Source organism: Schistocerca americana, chromosome 5, assembly GCF_021461395.2.
Source record: "Schistocerca americana isolate TAMUIC-IGC-003095 chromosome 5, iqSchAmer2.1, whole genome shotgun sequence".
In the NCBI taxonomy this organism is placed as follows: Eukaryota; Metazoa; Arthropoda; class Insecta; order Orthoptera; family Acrididae; genus Schistocerca; species Schistocerca americana.
Window position 1 is genome coordinate 582,735,012 of NC_060123.1, and position 20,907 is coordinate 582,755,918.

Below are 20,907 nucleotides of genomic sequence, written 5' to 3' on the forward strand. Positions count from 1 at the left end.
GCGGGTTGTGATTCAGTTGTATATCTTGTTACATTAACACAAATAAAATATTTGATTTAACCACCGCTGCAAATAGACAGAAACATTGTGATTGTACCATTTTTTCTTCTGTCTGGTTGTTATTACCCAAAATCGATTATCTACATCATTGCGGTTACTACATCCTATAATATATCGCATTTAGTTCCATAACTAATAATGATACTGAGTACTGTGTCACTACCACAGTGAATGAGTGAATACCCTAAAACGCTAAAACCTAAAGTATGTGGCCTAAGAGCGCTTCTCCCGGACCTGTTTTGCACCTCTCATGACGGGTATCACGGGAGAATGAACTATCAGGAAACACCTGACGTCGCATGATCTACTGATGCAGTGAGTGTTATAAGGCAAGCGAAGCCTGATGTCGCTTCTAATACCTCTCGTGTCTAATCATTGTGGAATTTGAGATAGCCTGTCATGATGGCAGTGAGTTGGTGACAATAGCATCTGATTTTCATAATAACTCTTAGAATAAGACTTTCTACTCCTTTGTTGGATGGTTTCTGAGATACATCCTTTGGTTTTATATTTACTCAAGTGATAAGTTTCTTGCCTTACGAATGCATACGGAGGAGTACGATTATGAGACTATGAGTTTTAAACCACATTAGTGAAGTAATTCTGTCTATTTCTCAGTATATACTCGTTGGATATGACATTATCGACTGAAAAAGATTGCTGGTAGAGGCGAAGAGCCAACAAAGGGTTGCTTCTCTCCTCCCGAATATCCAACATCAAGGTGCATAATGGGGCTCCAATGGATCTAATGAATTTGAAGGCTTGCAAGGAAGCAAAACTACCAAATGCAAAACAGACAGACCTTATATAATAACAGCTTCAGTTAAGTAAAATTACAAAATAGAAAACACGCAGGCCTTCCTTAATACCAGCTTCAGTTAAATAAAATTGTCAAATAGAAACCAGGGAGGCCTCCAATGGTAACAGCTTCAGTTAAGTAAAATTACCAAATAGAAAAGAGGCAGGAATTCAATGATAACAGCTCGAGTTAAGTAAAATTACAATATACTAACAGGCAGGACATCCATAATAACAGCTTCGTTTAAGTAAACTTAGCGAAACAGCAAACGGTAGACCTTCTTTAACAACAGCTTCAGTTAAGTAAAATTATCAAATAGAAAACAGTCAGGCCTTCTTTAATACGAAATAGTTGGCCTTCATGACTAACTGCTTTAGTTACGTAACCAAGAATTTGAACTGCCTCCTCACAAGGTGTGCAACAGAATGCTTATGTGCAAGGAACACAAGAATACACCAAACAGTAAGGCCAAGAAAGATAACAACGAGAGGACCGTCCTTCCAAGGCCCTATCCGTTGATACAGACCTGCAAATGAAACACAGCAAGGCTAGTTACGTGAAAGCTACAATAACTAGCCAAACGGCATGCCCGCGTCACTTCAAGATACCGCCTCTACAAAGACATCTAAACGTCTGAAAGAAAACTAGGCTGCCGAACCCAATCACATAGCCTCAGCAATTACAAATTTTGAGACCCAGGCACCTCCTAACCCGATACAATAAACAGAGCGACGAGGTCTGCAATGCTCGAAGGTATCTCGGAACCAGCACACGGCCGTATCAAAAGAGACATGTATTTACCAGGTGTTCGAAGTCGACGGTGGTGGTGGTGGTGGGAGGGGGGGGGGGGGAGAAGGGGTAGTAGGCCACAGCATAAAACAATAAGAGAAACACGCTATCGCTCTGGCTCAGGAAACACCATCGGCTCATACAGTTTAAGACATGCTGTTAACAAGAAACCAAGGCCAGTATCGACAGAGGAAAAGTAAACAGCAGCCACAATTCAAGGCACCAACTGGTGGTTAAATAGATCAGCTAACAAGTCGCAGTGACCGCAACAGACCTATGGGTATCAATAAGATAATAACAGTTAAGGCCTCGAAATACAATACATTACAGGACTCGAAGCTGAAGCTCACCGATTCCAAAGGGGCCCAGAATTCAGCACAGCAAAACTGGCTTCTACTCTCTCGTCGGTGTCCCACGTTCCAGGCCCGGCTGGCCAGTCTACGCACTCGGATTCAAATCGGCACACAAATATACCCAGCAACCACTCGCCGGACTCCGTTCCCAAGAAGCTTGCGCAAGTGCTCACCTTGTATGTATTGTATTATATGTTAACTGGGGACCTAGAAACGACGGAGAGGCGCCGTCCCTGCCGCAGCCGCAGTGGTCCGCAACCCCACGACGACTACCGCAGCCCACTTCACCTCGTCGCCGCCCCACACCGAACCCAGGGTTATTGTGCGGTTCGGACCCATGTGGACCCGTCCTCCCCCCCCCCCCCCCCCGGGAACGTCTCACACCAGGCGGGTGTACCCCTATGTTTGCGTGGTAGAGTGGTGTACGCGTACGTGGAGAACTTGTTTGCACAGCAATAGCCGACATAGTGTAACTGACGCGGGATAAGGGAAACCACCCCGCCTTCGCCGAGGCAGATAGAAAACTGCCTAAGAACCATCCACAGACTGGCCGGTTCACCGGACCTCGACACAAATCCGCCGGGCGGATTCGTGCCGGGGACCAGGCGCTCCTTCCCGCCCGGAAGTGCTCACTCCTCAGCTCCCACGCCACAGGACGTCCCGTCCCCATCAAGAACCGCGAGTAAAGATCTTAGTAGCCTCAAACCAGAAGGGCATCACACGACAGATCGAGCTAGCGGTGCCAGGAGTTCGAAACGCGACTCCTGCAGCCCCGCTACTGCTCAATGGAAACGTCGGAATTACAGGAAATGTGCTTCACTTATTTATTTCTAGAAACAATTGTTTCACTAGCCATATAGTGGTGGTACTTGTACCAAATTACCGAATACAGAGCATAATTAATAGCCTAGTGAACATAATCTCCAATGTGACAGGCCACATGGGTCCCTCCAATTAGAGCAAAGAGCAAAGCAGTGGCAGCAGTGATGATATCATTAGAGATGGTGCACGAGTTGCAGAAGGAACACCGCTTCAAAAGCCTTGTAGTTTAGGGAAAGCACGGAATACCCAAATCAGGATGGTTGGGAAGGGATCTCAACCGAATAAGATTCCATTGCTTTGAACGCTGTCATACCTTGCTCAGTTATAAAACAGAGGAATCGCCACGATGATCTTATGTCAAAATGCCATCAATCTGATCTACCATTTCCTCATAAGATTGAACAATTAGGTGCCCCGAATATGTCACACCTGTAATAGTTCAACGGCCACTTTCAATATTATGAGCCCAGTAACTGAAAGGCAGTTGTTACCAGCAGTAGAATAGGCAATTCGTCTGTCACGTCTGGCCAGCTCTGATTGACATCACTGTATGATCTACTATCGCAACCAAAATGTTACTATGGCAAGAAACCCTGTGTGTTCATAGGAGCCTGAAGGGGTTGTCATGAAAAATATTCGTCAGTTTTCATGGGCTGCCGAGCTGTTCTGATGACATTTCAGCGCTGGGAAAGTGAGTAATACTCCGAAGAAAAGTGCCACGTAAACGTAAATAAAAAGAACTGACATTAGTATCATATCCTCACTTTTCGTTCTCACTAATTTGATTGGGAACGGCTCTGAACTAACTTCACCTTCGGAAGTGTGGTGCGGATGGTGAATGGGGGCACGGGTGGAAACATGTTTCGGAAAAATAAACGAAACCACAATTTTATGCGTCGAGTGAATAATATTCGGAGGTGCTATCCTCAGTTCGATCGATTTGGCCATTTAACACTGATATATATATATATATATATATATATATATATATATATATATATAGTTCTATCCAACATCCTTGTATTTTACATGAAGAATTAATTGCAGCAATATCCAATAAGACAAGAAAAAAATCATGATAGCAAATTTGTGGGTCTTACTCGTATTCGAAATTCCTAGACGATGGTCGAAGAAAAGAGCTGGATACAAAGATAACAGGCTTTATTACAGTGCAGAATAACTTAGCCTTAGTTAGGCTACTTGCAGAATAATATTTGTCTACTCTGAAAGTTTCAGAATTGAGTATAGAATGATGAAACTCTAACAGCCCCTCTACATTTTTGACCTATGTTAAAAAAATTTAGAAGAAAACTATTGCTTCACGACTTCGATCGCTGAACCAATCACGGCCACTTTTACACACGTGGCGCTCTGTGTTTTGTTCCAGGAGCAGCCTTCCAGCCAGAGTTCGCGGCGCCCCTGGCCAACCTGACGGTGGCCGTGGGCCGGGACGCCACCTTCACTTGCCAGGTTCGACACCTGGGGGGCTACAGGGTAAGTATGTCGCACTGCTGTTCGCATTCCGTCTGACAATAGCCATTCAGATGCTGCCGACTACACTTCGAAATCTGCTGCTACCGCATAAATAAAAGTCGTCCAAACAGGTCCAAGGTCGCAGGGGATGTCGTCTACGACGACAGAGATCACTGTTTTATCATTCTAATTAAATGCAGGGCATTACACTGATGTGGTTATTTACACATAACATGAACAATTACCAGCACTAGCAGTACCATACAGAACGTGCGCACAATTGATCGTACAGTGCAACTCTCACAGCCAGCGGTTGCACCACTGATAATTTTTGCTTTATGAGCATGATGCCATCGTCCCAGTCATTTTTCTCAGCCTAAAAATTGTCAATTTTTAATATGTCCGTTTTTAAGCGGAGAAATATGGCTTGCACCAGATCATTTTATCGAAAATTGGAAATACTTCGAGTTTGGTGTAAGATGTACTATGGTCAGTTTTGATGTTGTTTGGTTCCCCCTAATGGGTGTCACACTTCGAAAGTGTTTTCGCAAAGGATATGGCATCTCTCCTCTCATTAGCAATGGGTGGATATTGCCAACATGGGATGGCCTGCATGACTCACCAATACAAATCTCGTAGTTGAAGTTACGACGGAATAGTATTTGTGGCGAGGGCAAACGAACATATGGTTCCTGGGTTGGGGCAGCTGCCTTTTCCTTGGTTAATGGGAAAAATGTCTGGATTACAGACCGATCTAAGCCTGTAACATTAGTTTTTCAAATGTGTTGCACGCAAATGTTTAATGACCTTTAACTGCAGTTTCTATATTGTACAATCTTCTCGGTGCCGAAACTGGTTGTAATACAATGATATTGATAAATATTTAGGTTATGCATTTCAAAATATATGTTACTGAAGTTCCACATCACATGCATAAAATGTGCGACTTCTGAATATAAGCCAACAGTGTGCTGTTATGCAGGTCTTGCTAACGGCTAAAAGCCAGGGCCGGCCACAGTGCCCGAACGGTTCTAGGCGCTTCAGTCCGGAACCGCGCTGCTGCTACGGTCGCAGGTTTCAATCCACTCTCGGGCATGGATGTGTGTGATGTCCTTAGGTTACTTAGCTCTAAGTAGTTGTAAGTCTAGGAGACTAATGATTCCATATGTTAAGTCCCATAGGGCTTAGAGCCATTTGATCCATTTTAAAAGGCAGTGAAATTGTAACTGTTATTCTTCCAGAGAGAATACACCTCTACTGTATGATCAAACGATGATGACATATATTGGGTAAAATATTCTGGAACTAAAACAACTCTCACTCGCTGGGAGCAAAAGGTTATCTACAACTTGTACAAATAACCTATTACCAATTAAAACAGTCGAAGAACATGTGGTGGGAAACAGTGTTTGAGAAGGAAATCAGACAGCTCAGTCCTGATGTTGTTTAATCTGTACATTTAGCAAGGAGTGAAGAAAACTAAGGAGAAAATTGTAAAGGAAGTTAAACATGGAGAAGGAGGTATTTATGTGAGATATGGTGTTGAGCGGAAGTGAAGCGTGAACGACAGACGCATCCCAGGCAAGAAGAGAGTATATGGCTTGAAATGTGGTGCTACAGATGAATGCTGAATGGCAGACGGGTAGATCGAGTAGCTAATGAGGTGCTACTTTACTGAAAGAGAGAAAAACGGAATTTTGACACAACTCAACTAAAAGGGACCTGTTGAAAGGAGATATCCTGTAGCATAAAGGAATAGTGAATTTGATAAAGAAGGAAGTGTGATGTGGTAAAAATTGTAGAAGGAGACCAATACGTGAATACCGTAAGCAGGTTCATATGGACGTAGTTTGCAGCAGTTATACAGAGATGAAGAGGCTTGCACAGGGTAGAAAAGCGTGGAGAGGCGCATCAAAATAGTTTCCGAGAACATCGGATATTGTATTACATCAACTTATTTCCTGTGGGATAACAAATTCTATGAGCAATCGGTGGACGTGGCTATTGCGAAGCAACTTATCGAAGTTGGAGTGAATTTTTGTATGGAAAAATTTTAAGAAGCAATCCTGACAAAGGAGAATAAGCTCTATTGTTAATTTCGGTACGTTGATGAACTGATGAAATTTTTGTTGTATGGACTAATTGGGAGACAGAAATCTCAAAGTTTCCTAATTTTCTAGGTGATGTTAATTGTAATAGTAATTTCAGTATGATGAAAGTGAGAAAGGGTCGGATTTCGAGATTTACAGTTTGTTAGTAAATCTGTCTGAACTTTAGTGCACAAGGTCTACAAAATTCCCACTACCACAGATAAAAATTAATGTAAATGTTGTGTGATCAGTGCCTCCCGTCGGGGAGACCGTTCACCGGGTGCAAGTCTTTCGATTTGACGCCACTTCAGTGACTTGCGCGTCGATGGGGATGAAATTATGATGATCAGAACAACACAACACCCAGTCCCTGAGCGGAGAAAATCTCCCACTCAGCCGGCAATCGAACCCGGGCCCTTAGGATTGACATTCTGTCGCGCTTACCACTCAGCTACCGAGGGCGGACACGGCCACAGATAGATACCTTCAGACAAATTCCAGTCAACATCCCATGCAGAATATATGAAGCTAGTATCTGTTCCCGAAAGAACATTTACCGTTGATGACCATGCAGCTTTCGTGAGAATGAAATGATAATTAAATGGACACCCTAGCTGCAAACAGGCGTTGATATACTTCATTGGGAACAAGTTGAAAATGTGTGCCCCGACCGGGACTCGAACCCGGGATCTCCTGCTTGCATGGCAGACACTCTATCCATCTGAGCCACCGAGGGCACAAAAGATAGCGCGACTGCAGGGACGTATCCCTTGCACGGTCCCCGCGAGATCCACATTCCCAACATGTCCACACAACTACATTCATAGTGCGCCTAAGAGATGAAGTATATCAACTCCTGTTTGCAGCTGGGGTATCCATTAAATTATCATTTCATCCATGCAGAATAGTCTAAGCATTGGTAGACCAGGCTAAAACAGGCCGGTGAACCGCAATTCTTAGCGGACGATCTCAGACGTTTAAGAACTGAACCAGAGGAGATCGCTACTCTGATAAAGAACAACTAAAGGGAAATCTTTCCTCCCACTCATAAAACAGCCACAGAACGCATCAGTTGCGTACTAAGACGACATGTAACTGAGATAGTGTCTGAAACAACAAGAAAGGTGCGCAACTATTTGAACATTGCAAGGGAGTTACGCCAACTACTTGGCACCGCAGAGTATTAAAATGTCTCGCACATGCTATCAAGTGTACATAGAAACAATAAAAAGAAGCATTAGCATACGTTTTAAGGAACACATGAGCAATTGTCACCTGGGGAAATTAAGATCATGAACGGGGACCAGAGAACTACCGAATTTGTTTCTATAACACTATGGATTTACGAGTATCAATATACCGCGTGATCAAAAGGTCAGTGTAACTTTGAACACTTAATAAACCACGGAATAATGTAGATAGAGAGGTAAAAATTGACACACATGCTTGGAATGACATGGGGTTTTATTAGAACAAACAAAAAAAGAAGATTACAAAATGTCCGACAGTTGGCGCTGGACAGCAAAACGTCAGTGGCTGCGCATGACAATCGTGTATAAAAGGAGCTGCAATGAGAGAGAGAATCAGATGCGCCAGCAGTCGCTGCATGTTGACGTTGCCTGAAAAGGCGCTTTTAGTGAAGCTGTATTATCAGAATGGGGAATGTGCTAGTTCAGCGATACGATCCTATCGCCATAGGAAGGGAATTCGAACGGGTAAAGGTCCGTTGACAAATGCAGCTGTGGCGAGAATGATTTCGAAGTTCGAAGCCAAGGGTTGTTTAGACGATAAACCCCGTAGTGGCCGACCGAGCACAAGGCGTAATGCTGCTGAGACAGTTCGGGAAGAAATGGAGACTGTAGCGGTATCTTCTATGCACGAGGAAGTCAGCGCTCGTGCAGACGCACGTCGCACCGCTATTCCGTACACTACTGTTTGGTTGGCACTGAGGCGTACCCTCCTACGCTATCCGTACAAAATCCTTCGGCAACATTACCTGTTACCTGGCGATTTAGTGAAGCGGAGGGCATTTGCGGTGCGGGCGTTTCAAAAGATGGTGGAAGATGACGATTGGTTGAATAACGTGTTGTGGACCGACGAAGCTCATTTCACGCTCCGAGGGTCTCTCAGCGGCCACACCTGCAGAATTTGGGCTACCGAAAATCCATTGCACGACGAGAAAGTCACGGTATGGGTTGCATTTATCACATCTACCGTTATCGGGCCTTTTTTCTTCGAGGAAATGCGTGATTCTCGTTTTGTAACCGCTGCCGTGAGGGGTGAGAGGTACGCCGATATGTTACAGAATCGCATCATCCCCAGCCTGGCTGATGAACACCTGCTGAAACGTACGATGTTTATGCAGGATGGCAATTTACCCCATATTGCTAGACGCGTGAAAGATCTCTTGCGCCCGTCGATTGGTGATGATCGTGTGCTCAGCCGCCACTTTCCTCAAGCTTGGCCTCCCAGGTCTCCAGACCTCAGTCCGTGCGATTATTGGCTTTGGGGTTACCTGAAGTCGCAAGTGTATCGTGATCGACCGTCATCTCTAGGGATGCTGAAAGACAACATCCAACGCCAATGCCTGACCATAACTCCGGACATGGTCTACAGTGCTATTCACAACATTATTCCTCGACAACAGTTATTGTTGAGGAATGATGGTGGACATGTTGAGGATTTCCTGTAAATCATCTTATTTGCTTTGACTTACTTTGTTATGCTAATTATTGCTATTCTGATCAGATGAAGTGCCATCTGTCGGAATTTTTATGAACTTTTGTATTTCTTTGGTTCTAATAAAACCCCATGTCATTCCAAGCGTGTGTGTCAATTTGTACCTCTCTATCTACGTTATTCCGTGATTTATTCAGTTTTCAAATTTATACTAACCTTTTGATCACCCGGTATTTCTATGATAGGACAAAAACAATTAAAAAGCTAAAATCGCACAAAATATTTTTTATCTTGGCTTTTGATTGTTTTTAACAGTTAAAACAGGTCGTCCTTCAGTAGTCTCATAACGATAAAATTCTGTGCTAGGATCTACAGAGAGCCCTAGAAATTCTAAATCACAAAAAAAAAAAAAAAAAAAAAAAAATGTTCAGATGTGTGTGAAATCTTATGGGACTTAACTGCTAAGGTCATCAGTGCGTAAGCTTACACATTACTTAACATAAATTGTCCTGAGGACAAACACACACACCCATGCCCGAGTGAGTACTCGAACCTCCGCCGGGACCAGCAGCACGGTCCATGACTGCAGCGCCTGAGACCGCTCCACTAATCCCGCGCGGCCTCAAATACAACTTCAACAGAAGAAAAGAAGGATTGCAACTGATGTGACCTTCAGTGGTGAATTAAGCAAACAGCGGCTAAACATAACCTTCGCTAGCTTCGCAATAGACGTAGCCACGAGTCCTGTGACAGCAGTCTGATGATGTCATGTCCCGACCATTGCATGGATGCATATAAATGTTTTGACTCGATGAGTACGTTTAAGTTTGAAATTGCCATATTTCTTGCCCTTGACTATGTCTCTAGCATTGGAAGACAGAACTTTAAGCATAGAAATATGCATTGGACCACGGCTTAATGCCCATAAACGTGATGTTGTTTGCCAGGTCGCTCTTTCTCCTACGGGCACGGATTTTTCAAGAAGTACAGGGGTGTCCGGTGCTTGTTAAGCAGCAGCGCCTGCAGCCTCTCATACAGGCTAGGCGGCGCTGATGAACTGCGAGGACGCGGCTGAATGCAGAAGACCCGGGGGCGGCGGGAGTGTCCGGCGGCCGGCCCCGCCCCCACCGCAGCTAATTGGATTCTTCTGTCGTCCCAGGCAGTGCCGACAAATTGATTGAGCCGTAAAAATGCAGGGGGCCTTCCCTTGTTTGTCGCTATGCAGTCCAATTTCTGGGCGCTCGCTGAGGAGCACAGTCTATTTGTTTCACCGGAATTGGAATCGGCTGCACGAACTGTGAAGCTCGCTTAGTGCGCCCAGATTTCACGCGTGGGTTCCGAAAGCTGCGCTACGCACCTGCCTTCCACTGTCACGGACAGATTTTTAGGGAACTGTGCTCGTGGGCAGGTGACACACAAAAGTTCCGCCCCACCTTAACGTCTGTGGATATCGAACCTCTTCAAGTCAGTTCGGCAGAAATTAGAATGTAACGATGAAACTTCGTCCTTGTAGGCACCAAACTAAATGGTTCTTCTGGAAGTAAAGGAGACTTATTCAGGAATCACAGAACATCAGGTAAAAGCTACTTCTACATCGTCTACTTCAACATAAACACTGTGCGATTCCCACGTACATGTTTGGCAGATCATGCAGCGTTCGACACTCGAATAGCACATGAAAAAGGAAAATCTAAGTCTTTCTCTGGTAGCTCCGATTTCTTTCGCTTTTTTACGATGGTCGTTTTTCTCTGTGCAAGTGGAAGCCAACAAAATAAACCCGAAGACAAAAAAACTACGCACCTGTAATGAATTATCTGAATGGAACTGAAATCGATATATGATGTACAAGAACAGACAAATTGACTCATTTATTCAAGAGAAAGTGCTACATAAATGGAGCAAGTCTCTCTCGACTTGCACTCTTTCAGACTGAAGCCGTTTCTGTGCTTCCGTGAGATCGTCTAATCAATTGTACTGAGGCCCTTGTAACCTTGTAGAAGCCTCCTGTGTGTAATTGACTCTTGACCTATTAAACGGAATCCGTTATCCTCCACCCAACGGAGCAATTCAAGGTATATATAGTCTATACATTTGCAGAACCTTTGCTTCCTATCAATTAAATTTGAAGCTAACCGCTAAGTCATTAGGCTATGAAATCCATGAATTTTAAGAAGAATCAGGATACAAGTGGGCTATGCATGTCACTAAGCAGATGCGTCTGCAACAGTTGCTCTCTATTGTCTTCATAAGGTTATCTAACATCTTAAAATATCTGGCTCACGGTACCTGTGACACTTGTATTCTTGCTCTCTTTTCTGTACCCTACTTCCGTCGCTACAAATATCTCCTTCATGGAGGGTGAGGCATAACATCAATCGGTAATGTTTAAAGGTGATATAGAAGCCGGCCGCGGTGGTCTAGCGGTTCAAGCGCTCAGTCCGGAACCGCGCGACTACTACGGTCGCAGGTTCGAATCCTGCCTCGGGCATGGATGTGTGTGATGTCCTTACGTTAGTTAGGTTTAAGTAGTTCTAAGTTCTAGGGGACTGATGACCACAGTGCTCAGAGCCATAGTGCTCAGAGCCATTTTTGATATAGAACAGTGCACTAAGTTTCTCACAAAACACTCTCCATTACAGTATCATCGATAGGTTTTTGGAGTTTATGTAGTCCACGACTGGTATTATTAGCGCTGGGACTCTCGATAACCTCTTTGTGTCCTCAGTGTTACAGCATATCTATACATCTTGCAGTTACGACAATGGGAGAGAGGGAGAGAGAGTGTGTGTGTGAGAGGGAGAGGTGTTAATGGATTTTCAGGAACATCAGCATCAGCAAGAAACTCTCAAAAAATAATTTTGAAATTTCCTTTCACCTCTGGCAGCAACTAACGCAAGGTAGTGGAATCAAACGATTGGGTTATTCGTGAGCAATATACCTTTCTTTTGCTGTAAGTTGGGCATAATTATAATTAATTTCAACAATGTTTAACTGCCTGCTGTCGTGTTCGTACTATCTTAATAGTGATACTTGAAGCAGCTGAGTACTAGCACAACGCATTTTATTTATAAGTTACGAAATCCCATTAACTCATGCAATGAGTCGAACATATCTGCGGAACGACATATTTCTCCAGAATTTTGATCATATTAATCTTGCCATTTCAGCGCCTACCCTTCAAGTGTCCTAGTCAGCGGATAGTGAAGTGTTGGAAGTCTAACTGTGGTAGTAAAACGACATAATACGAAAAGGGAAAGGGACAGGTTAAACTACAAAAAGGAAACAGCTTCGTTGCACTCTACAGAAAGAAGTCTTTGAGTTTTTTGATTATGATGACAGTCCTTATTTGACCTATAGGTAGTAGTTTTCTTGCTCCAAACGTTATGGCATTTTCTCAGTTTCTAACCAAGTTTACAATTCCATTTTGTTCGGAAGAATTCGATAAATAACCAACCGGTATTCAAAATGGCTCTGAGCACTATGGGACTTAACTTCTGAGGAACCTAGAACTACTTAAACCTAACTAACCTAAGGACATCACATACATCCATGCCCGAGGCAGGATTCGAATCTGCGACCGTAGCGGTAGCACGGTTCCAGACTGTAGCGCCTAGAACCGCTCGGCCACTCTGGCCGGCCAACCGGTATTCCTCAAGGGCTCTATCCAGTATGGCTCATGACGAATTATTGCAGTAGCGCTCCTATTTGTAGATTATTCCCGAAACACTTTACATGTTACGTTCTCTTGATCCTTTGGCGTGATTCAGCGAAACATGATTGACAATAAGCAAATAAAAAGGGTCAATATGCTGCTTCAGTCTCTGGTGTTTTAAATTCCACCGTCTCAGTAGTCGCGTCATCACCTTTAGGATGAATTTAAAGTAATCCACATGGTGATGATGGTGACAGTAATGAAAGTACGACCATATTATATAAACTGGATGTAATCCATACAGATACGTATGCGGACTTGAAACTGTATATAAATTTGTACACGATCAGAGAAGCGTAAATGAGAGAACAAATAGTCTTATTTAAAAGCGAGCTCCAGAACCAAGCTGAAGTTCTAATCGGCAACTGTCTTCGTCATTCACGTGCACCAGGGTTAATTACTGCGATGCCCATCTACTGCAACCAGCATCTCGCGTGCGTTTGTAGTCCCTTCTTTCGCTGATCAGTTGAAGTACGTCATATGTTATCCGAGGTTTCTGCGCCGTTACGTTCCTTGGAGCCATATTTGCCTGTCAAATTTCTGTAATTGCCCTTTCTGTTGATCATCTAATGATTTTCAGTTGGAATAGCTTCTGTGGTATCCATTATAGTAGTATCTATAGCATCAGACAACTTGAGCAGCACATCCTCTCTTGGTAGCTCAGTATGACGTTTCTTCAAAAAGTCTTTCTGAAGCTGGTCTTAAAATTTGGCCTTTCCTCCAGTATCGTCCGAAGGGCACTGTTGTTAACGTTTGTCTCCTGACGCTTTTGATGAGGATAATTCATTACTGGACTTTTCTCAGTAACTCACTATCTGCCCCCAGGTTCCTATTCATTCTTCTTCTTCTTCTTCTTCTTACGTCATGCACTAGGCTTTCCCTCAGCCTACTGCAGCTACACCTGGTCTTTCCATCGTTTTGCAGGTCGTCCAATGCATCCTTTAACTTGCGGAGTATATCTCCAAAAATGTAGCGGTAATCTTGATTTGTCCATTCGTAACAGATAGGATATCCATTTTTGTCTGTATTCGTCAACCTTACTGTTTATATCGAAAATATCTACTTCCTTCCTTATATCTGTATTTCTTTTCTAGTTTAGCTTGGTGTATCCTGTTACGTACCTAAGGAATTTCATTTCATTGGCTTGTAAGCCTATTTTATCTTTCTTTTTCATTACCCAAGATGCACTTCCATATAATAATGTTAGTACTGACATAACTTCCTATTCATAACTAGTCCTAACCCATGTGTACGATATTGTGTTCCTGTCGATATTTATAGAGCAAGAAATCCTTATCTTCTTGGAATTAGACTGCAGTGGTAGATACGGACATAGATATACCACTATCTTACAGAACAAATTTCAGATTTAATACACACATATTCATGGGCACACATGTCCAAAAGAACAGACATCATTTTTGAGCCAGCAGTAATTATGAAGTAATACACAAAGGTATCATACACCTTGGATGCGAGTGGGCTCTGATTGAAAATCGGAAAGAACAAACACAAGGCGAGATGGCCAACGATCTCTTCAGTGCAGATGAACACAAGGCCCAACCTCTTTTGGGAATAGGTGAAATGCCGCGAGTAATGAGGATAGTGTGCAAGGGGCACTACATGTGTAATGTGTGGGTAAGTTGAGAATTTGGGTCTGACAGGAGACGTGCTATCGTAGTCCCTGCAGTTGCAGTGACCATGTGTCCAGATGGCACACTGGTCAGAGCGTCTGCTGGTAAGCACGACATCCATTTTCGAATCCCGGTCGGGCAGAAACTTCCAACTTCCCCCATTTACTTCAATCAATGCCCACCCGCAGCGAAAGTCTATAATTCCGTTATGTATTATTATACATATATGTACTAGCATGCCAAAATTAGGCGTTGATACAAAAATTCCTTTTCGTAACACGTTTATCGATATGGGAGTTGTGGACTGAAGTGTTGTCATGTTAATAGATAAAAATAAAAGTTGAATAACTTTAGGTTTAAGAAATGCATATGAATCCATCAGCTGTTTAATTGAAAATCTCAAGTATCAACCGGTTTTGGTCTTAGACCATCGTCCATGGATAGCTATCTAATAAAACAAAAAAATAGTGCACAAAAATATTTTAACAAGTTACAAAGAATGAGATTATCACTCTGCAGAAGAGTGAGCCCTGATACGAAACTTCATGTCAGATTAAAACTGTGTGCCGGACCGAGACTCGAACTCGGGACCTTTGCCTTTCGCGGGCAAGTGCTCTACCATTTGAGCTACCAAACACGACTGACGACCCGTTCTCACAGCTTTAATGACGCCAGTACCTCGTCTCTTACCTTCCAAGCTTTACAGAAGCTCTCCTGCGAACCTTCTGCTAACGCAGAAGAGCTTCTGTGAAGTTTGGAAGGTAGGAGATGAGGTACTAGCGAAATTAAAGCTGTGAAGACGGGTCGTGATTCGTGATTCGGTAGCTTAGATGGTAGAGCACTTGCCCGCGAAAGGCAAAGGTCCCGAGTTCGAGTCTCGGTCCGGCACACAGTTTTAATCTGCCAGGTAGTATCAAGATATAAATAGCTACAAAACGAACGTCAGTACTTGAAAGGTTAAAAACAGTTCAAGTAAGTACCGCTCTCATGTAATTATTTAACAGTGGAGACACCTTAGGTGGTATGACATGTAATAAAACAAAATACAGTGAGTTCCACATGCGACATTTAGGTTGCACTCAGTAGTTACATTAGTTAAGAGGAGAGTAATTGTACCAATGAGAAGAACAGAGAAGTAAGTACTGTTTCGTTAGAAATACTGAAAAGTTGGTCAAGACCTTCACTAAACCTTTTTATCGTATTTATACGAGGTATATCGATCTTGAGTTAACTGCAGATGCCAGCAGACTAGATTGTCTTTGTCAAACTTCTTTGCTAGTTTCTCGTGTAAACAGAAAGTGAAAAACGAAGTTACCATTACAAATATAGAAATATAGAAAAACACCTATCCCACAGGAAGAAGGTAGAAACTTCTGCAATATCTAAATGCTAAACACTAGCATAACTGCTGCATAATAATCCGTCAGGTGTATAAAAACAAATGTCAGTCGCAACGTAAAAGAAAATGCTCATGGTGTTCGTAACATAATTTCGGTTGAAAAACAGAGTTCTTAAAAATAGATACAATTCTCAACTACTATTCATTTACGTCCTACGTCCTACGTATTCTTTCTTTCTTTCACTGGTGCCGTGCTGACGCAGGGTCGGCATTGTTAGGAACGAATTTGACAAGGTTAGTGGAAAGGGGTGGCCGGATGCCCTTCCTGACGCCCCCTCGTACCCCCGGGTCGGAATTAGTGTACCCCTACTGTCTGTGTCGAGTGTAATTAGGGGAATAGTGCGAGTGTGTTCAGATGTCTGCGAGTCGTGTAACTGAGGCGTAACGTAGGGACCAGCCCGGTATTCACCAACCGGGATGTGGTAAACCACCTAAAAACCACATCCAGGCTGGCCGGTACACCGCCCCTCGTCGTTAATCCGCCGGCCGGATTCGATCCGGGGCCTGCGCGCCTACCCGAGTCCAGGAGGCAGCGCGTTAACGCTCTCGGCTACCCTGGCGGGTTACTTAAGTCCTTCGTATATTAATCAAATATTACTGTAATGTAACGAATACGTATGAAGGATCACATCATATACGATTCTCATTTTGGTCAGGGTGTTTATTTTAATATCCAGATCTAGCAGTAACATTACGGTCACGAAAATATAGCGAACCACTACATAACTAGACGAGTGACCAAATCTGGCTTTATGGATTGGTTCAAATGGCTCTGAGCACTATGGGACTCAACTGCTGTGGTCATAAGTCCCCTAGAACTTAGAACTACTTAAACCTAACTAACCTAAGGACATCACACACATCCATGCCCGAGGCAGGATTCGAACCTGCGACCGTATCGGTCGTGCGGTTCCAGACTGTAGCGCCTTTAACCGCTCGGCCACTTCGGCCGACTGGCTTTATGGACTGCTAGTAGCAAGTTTATGTAACAGTAATAACAATCACACAGTTTTCCTACTAAAAACGTAATGTATCTATAAAGCATTGAATGTGATAGCTTTTGACTAACTCTTCAGTGTTTGTACCATGACAGTACTTACTTCTCTCACCTTCTCATAAGTATAATTATTGTCCTGTTAATTGATGTCACTACTTTTTGTACCATAAATATACCGGGTGATCAAAAAGTCAGTATAAATTTGAAAACTGAATAAATCACGGAATAATGTAGATAGCGAGGTACAAATTGACACACATGCTTCGAATGCCGTGGGGTTTTATTAGAACCAAAAACATACAAAAGTTCAAAAAATGTCTGACAGATGGCGCTTCATCTGATCAGAATAGCAATAATTAGCACAACAAAGTAAGACAAAGCAAAGATGATGTTCTTTACAGGAAATGCTCAATATGTCCACCATCATTCCTCAACAATAGCTGTAGTCGAGGAATAATGTTGTGAACAGCATTGTAAAGCATGTCCGGAGTTATGATGAGGCATTGGCGTCGGATGTTGTCTTTCAGTATATCTAGAGATGTCAGTCGATCACGATACTCTTGGGACTTCAGGTAACCCCAAAGTAAATAATCGTTCGGACTGAGGTCTGGGGACCTGGTAGGCCAAGCATGACGAAAGTGGCGGCTGAGCACACGATCATCACCAAACGACGCGCGCAAGAGATTTTTCACGCGTCTAGCAATATGTTTTTTTTCGGTTCTAATAAAACCCTATGTCACTCGAAGCATGTGTGTCAATTTTTACCTCTCTATCTACATTTTTCCGTGGTTTATTAAGTTTTCAAATTTATACTGACATTTTGATCACCCGGTACTTTACAGAACTTACTGTACTGCTCTGTATTACACATTATAACTACTCAGATGCATCCGCTGTCACTGACATGAAAACTGTATTTACTTGAACTGTTTTTAAGCTTGTGAGTAATGACGTTCGTTTCATATTCCTTTATAGTTTCTTACGGTATTTCTGTGCACTATATTTTTCTGAGTTTGAACCTCTGGATAGATATCCACTGATGATGGTCTAAGACCCGAAACCGGTTCGTGCTTGAGGTTTACAACAAAGGAACAGGTGATTGGATATGCATTTCATGAATTAACGGACGTTGACATTCACATAACAGATATGTTTGAAACTTCAAGTTGAGTCGAGCAACAGGTGTGAAGGAACGTCTGAAGGAAAGCAGCAAATGTCGCAAGTAGATCGCTGCGGAGCCGACCCGAGTGCGGCCAGACACAAGTGTCGCGGTCGAGCGGTCTGCCCGGCCGGTAACGAGCCGATTGCGGCTTTGGAGTGGGCTGACCTGTGGCGGCGGCCCGCTATCTACAGCGGTGACACAGGCCGTGCTAATCGCATCAAGGGGCGGCGGTGCTGCGGGGTGCGGGCGGCGGGCAGGGGCGGCAATTACGCCGCCCCGCCTCACAACGCCACACAGCTGGGATTAGCCTCTGATCCTCTGGCGCGCGCTGCGATTACCCGCCGACATCCACCCGCGGCGACCGTGCCAGGGCGACAGCCGTACCATGTCGTCACCGGCGGGATGATCCGACTTCTGACACGTGTCCACACCACAAATTCTCGCAAATTTATGACCCTTGTTATTCCAGTCAGAGAAGACCGAAAGCTAATACGTACATGAGTACACGGAGATAAAAATTAATCGGCATAACTAATGTTTGTAAAATATTTTTAAGAAACAACTGAATAAAAATTAACGAATTTTCTGAAAAACTCCTATTACAAACATAATTTGTAAAAAAATAGTTGGTTAGCTAGTTACTTGTTCCACACACCATTTGAGAAACTAGAATAATGTGGAAGGAATCAGTTTACAAGACATGTATATCTGTATACTTTCAAAATTAATGAATGCATTAGCCGGCCGTTGTGGCCGTGCGGTTCTAGGAGAATGAGTCTGGAACCGCGTGATCGCTACGGTCGCGGGGTCGGATCTTGCCTCGGGTATGGATGTCCTTAGGTTAGTTAGGTTTAAGTAGTTCTAAGTTTTAGGGGACTGATGACCCCATATGTTAGGTCCCATAGTGCTCAGAACCATTTTGAATGCATTATTCTACAGTTGTACTCATGCAAGTACACACAAAACTCGGTTTTTTTCGCACTATTATCTTTTAAATAAAAATTCGTCTATGGAACAGAAGAAACAATTACTTTAGATTAGATTTAAAATTTGCTATGCAGCCTTTCTGACATTTTATGGTTCTGGGTAAATGATAAAATATTTCGGTTGATCCATATTGACTTACCTTCTGGGCCTCCGACAGCCGACAGCTTCGTTGATAGGTAATAACGCTAATAATTCTTCCAATGCTATAGATATAGATATCATATTGTTTTTCAAACTGCGATGGATTATTTACTACTGATTTCACCAGCAAGCATAAAGACTTCTATTCAACTGTTAAGTCAGCTGTTGTGCCAAAATGAACATACTAGGTTTTCTCGTAAGTAAGGGGAATTCTGTTTTCAAAGAACCACTCAATAATTCGTGAAAAAACTTCGTTGACATTTTCTTTTGTTATTTTCACTCTAATGTGATTTATTACAATAGTATGAGCCCTCTACGGTAATATTCAAAGACGAAGATGGCCGACTGGAACACAGTGACAAAGAGAGTGCTGAAAATATTGCAAAAGCATTTAATAAACTTTTGACTGGTGAAGAACGAAAGGAACTTTTACAAACGAATTTAAATACACCAACAAGAAAAACCAGCAAATTACATCTCCAGCTTTCCAAGATGCACAAAAATAAATCAAATGAGAAAAAACTTACGAGGCATGTGGAGGAGACCAGGTTTTAGTTAAAATTTCGAAATATTCAAGCGGCACAGTCAAGACCTCCAACCTATGACTGTAAACAAACAAAACCTGAGTAGATGAACAATTCCCCAAACACCGGATCCTGGGCATCATTCACCCACTACACAAAAAGGAGAATAAAAGCAGCCAAACAACGGCAGAGAAATCTCTCCCATATACTGCACAAACAAGATTTTATCAATGATCCTTTCTGGAGGAATCAGGGAACAACTAGAACAGGAATTAAGGGAACACTAATCAGGCTTCAGAACATGGACAAACTGTGCAGAGCAGATCTTTATTTTAAAGTTAATTATGGCGTGTTATGGGAAAGGGAATGAAACTCTGGCAGCAACATCTGTGGATTTTAAAAACGCTTATGATTGTGTCCACAGATCCTCAGTATTAAAAATTCTAAGGTATCTAGATCCTCACGCAAAACTAATGGAACGTACTCTAATCTATATCAAGTCAAAACCCAAGCATAGAGAAGAAATTTCTGCACCATTCCTCATGAAAACAGACTTAAGACAAGGTGTCTGTCTACACCATTAGAGTTCAACTGCAGATGCAATATATAACAAGAGAATTGTACAAGGATAATCCAAAGAAAATAACAATAGGAATCACAAAAAAGATGTTTGAGTTAAAACCGCTTGTTATTTGCCGATGATGTTGCTTTTCTAGCCAACAATGCTCCATACAGCAAACAAAAACTTAAATCACTACAGGAAATATTACAGAAAAATCTGCCTTACAGTATAGTTAGAGAAAACAGAAATTACGCAAACTGTGCTAAATAATCAAACAGTTGGAAAGAAAAAAAAAAGATTACACTGGAAGAACAGGATATCAAAACAAATTAAAACACTCAGGTGAAGCCATAACTTACACCTAAAAGAGAAACCGACATGGAGAAATAGAATAAAAACAACGAACAAAGTTAATGCCTACCAAAAACACATATAAAAAAACTATGATAGCTGCATAATTGGAACATTATTAAACAAGTACACAACCAGAAACAACGTATGCTGGTGAAACCAACTACAAAACATCTAATGCATCAGAAATTGACTGAATACTTAATATAGAATGAAGAATAATTACAGCATTCATAAACAAAATGAAGTAAATGGGCATTGGAGAACAGTTTCAAATGAAGGAGAAAATAAAACTGTTAATTAGCACGGTTAGAAAGAAACACACCACACTGTTTAGGAATCTGATCATAGCACCAGAAAACAGAATTAGTAA

General features: G+C 42.6%; 1 protein-coding gene and 1 non-coding gene across 2 annotated transcripts in view; one reads left to right on the plus strand and one right to left on the minus strand.

Moving 5' to 3' along the window:
* The window catches only part of LOC124616552 (lachesin-like), a 508,659-nt gene that overhangs the window by 309,864 nt on the left and 177,888 nt on the right, over nucleotides 1-20,907 (plus strand). Inside the window, exon 2 of the mRNA XM_047144870.1 lies at nucleotides 4,211-4,317. Within this exon, the coding sequence (XP_047000826.1) occupies nucleotides 4,211-4,317 (107 nt within the window). The remainder of the gene's footprint in view (nucleotides 1-4,210; nucleotides 4,318-20,907) is intronic.
* Nucleotides 7,049-7,123, minus strand: Trnaa-ugc. The gene has a single exon. It is a non-coding gene; the product is annotated as a tRNA-Ala (tRNA).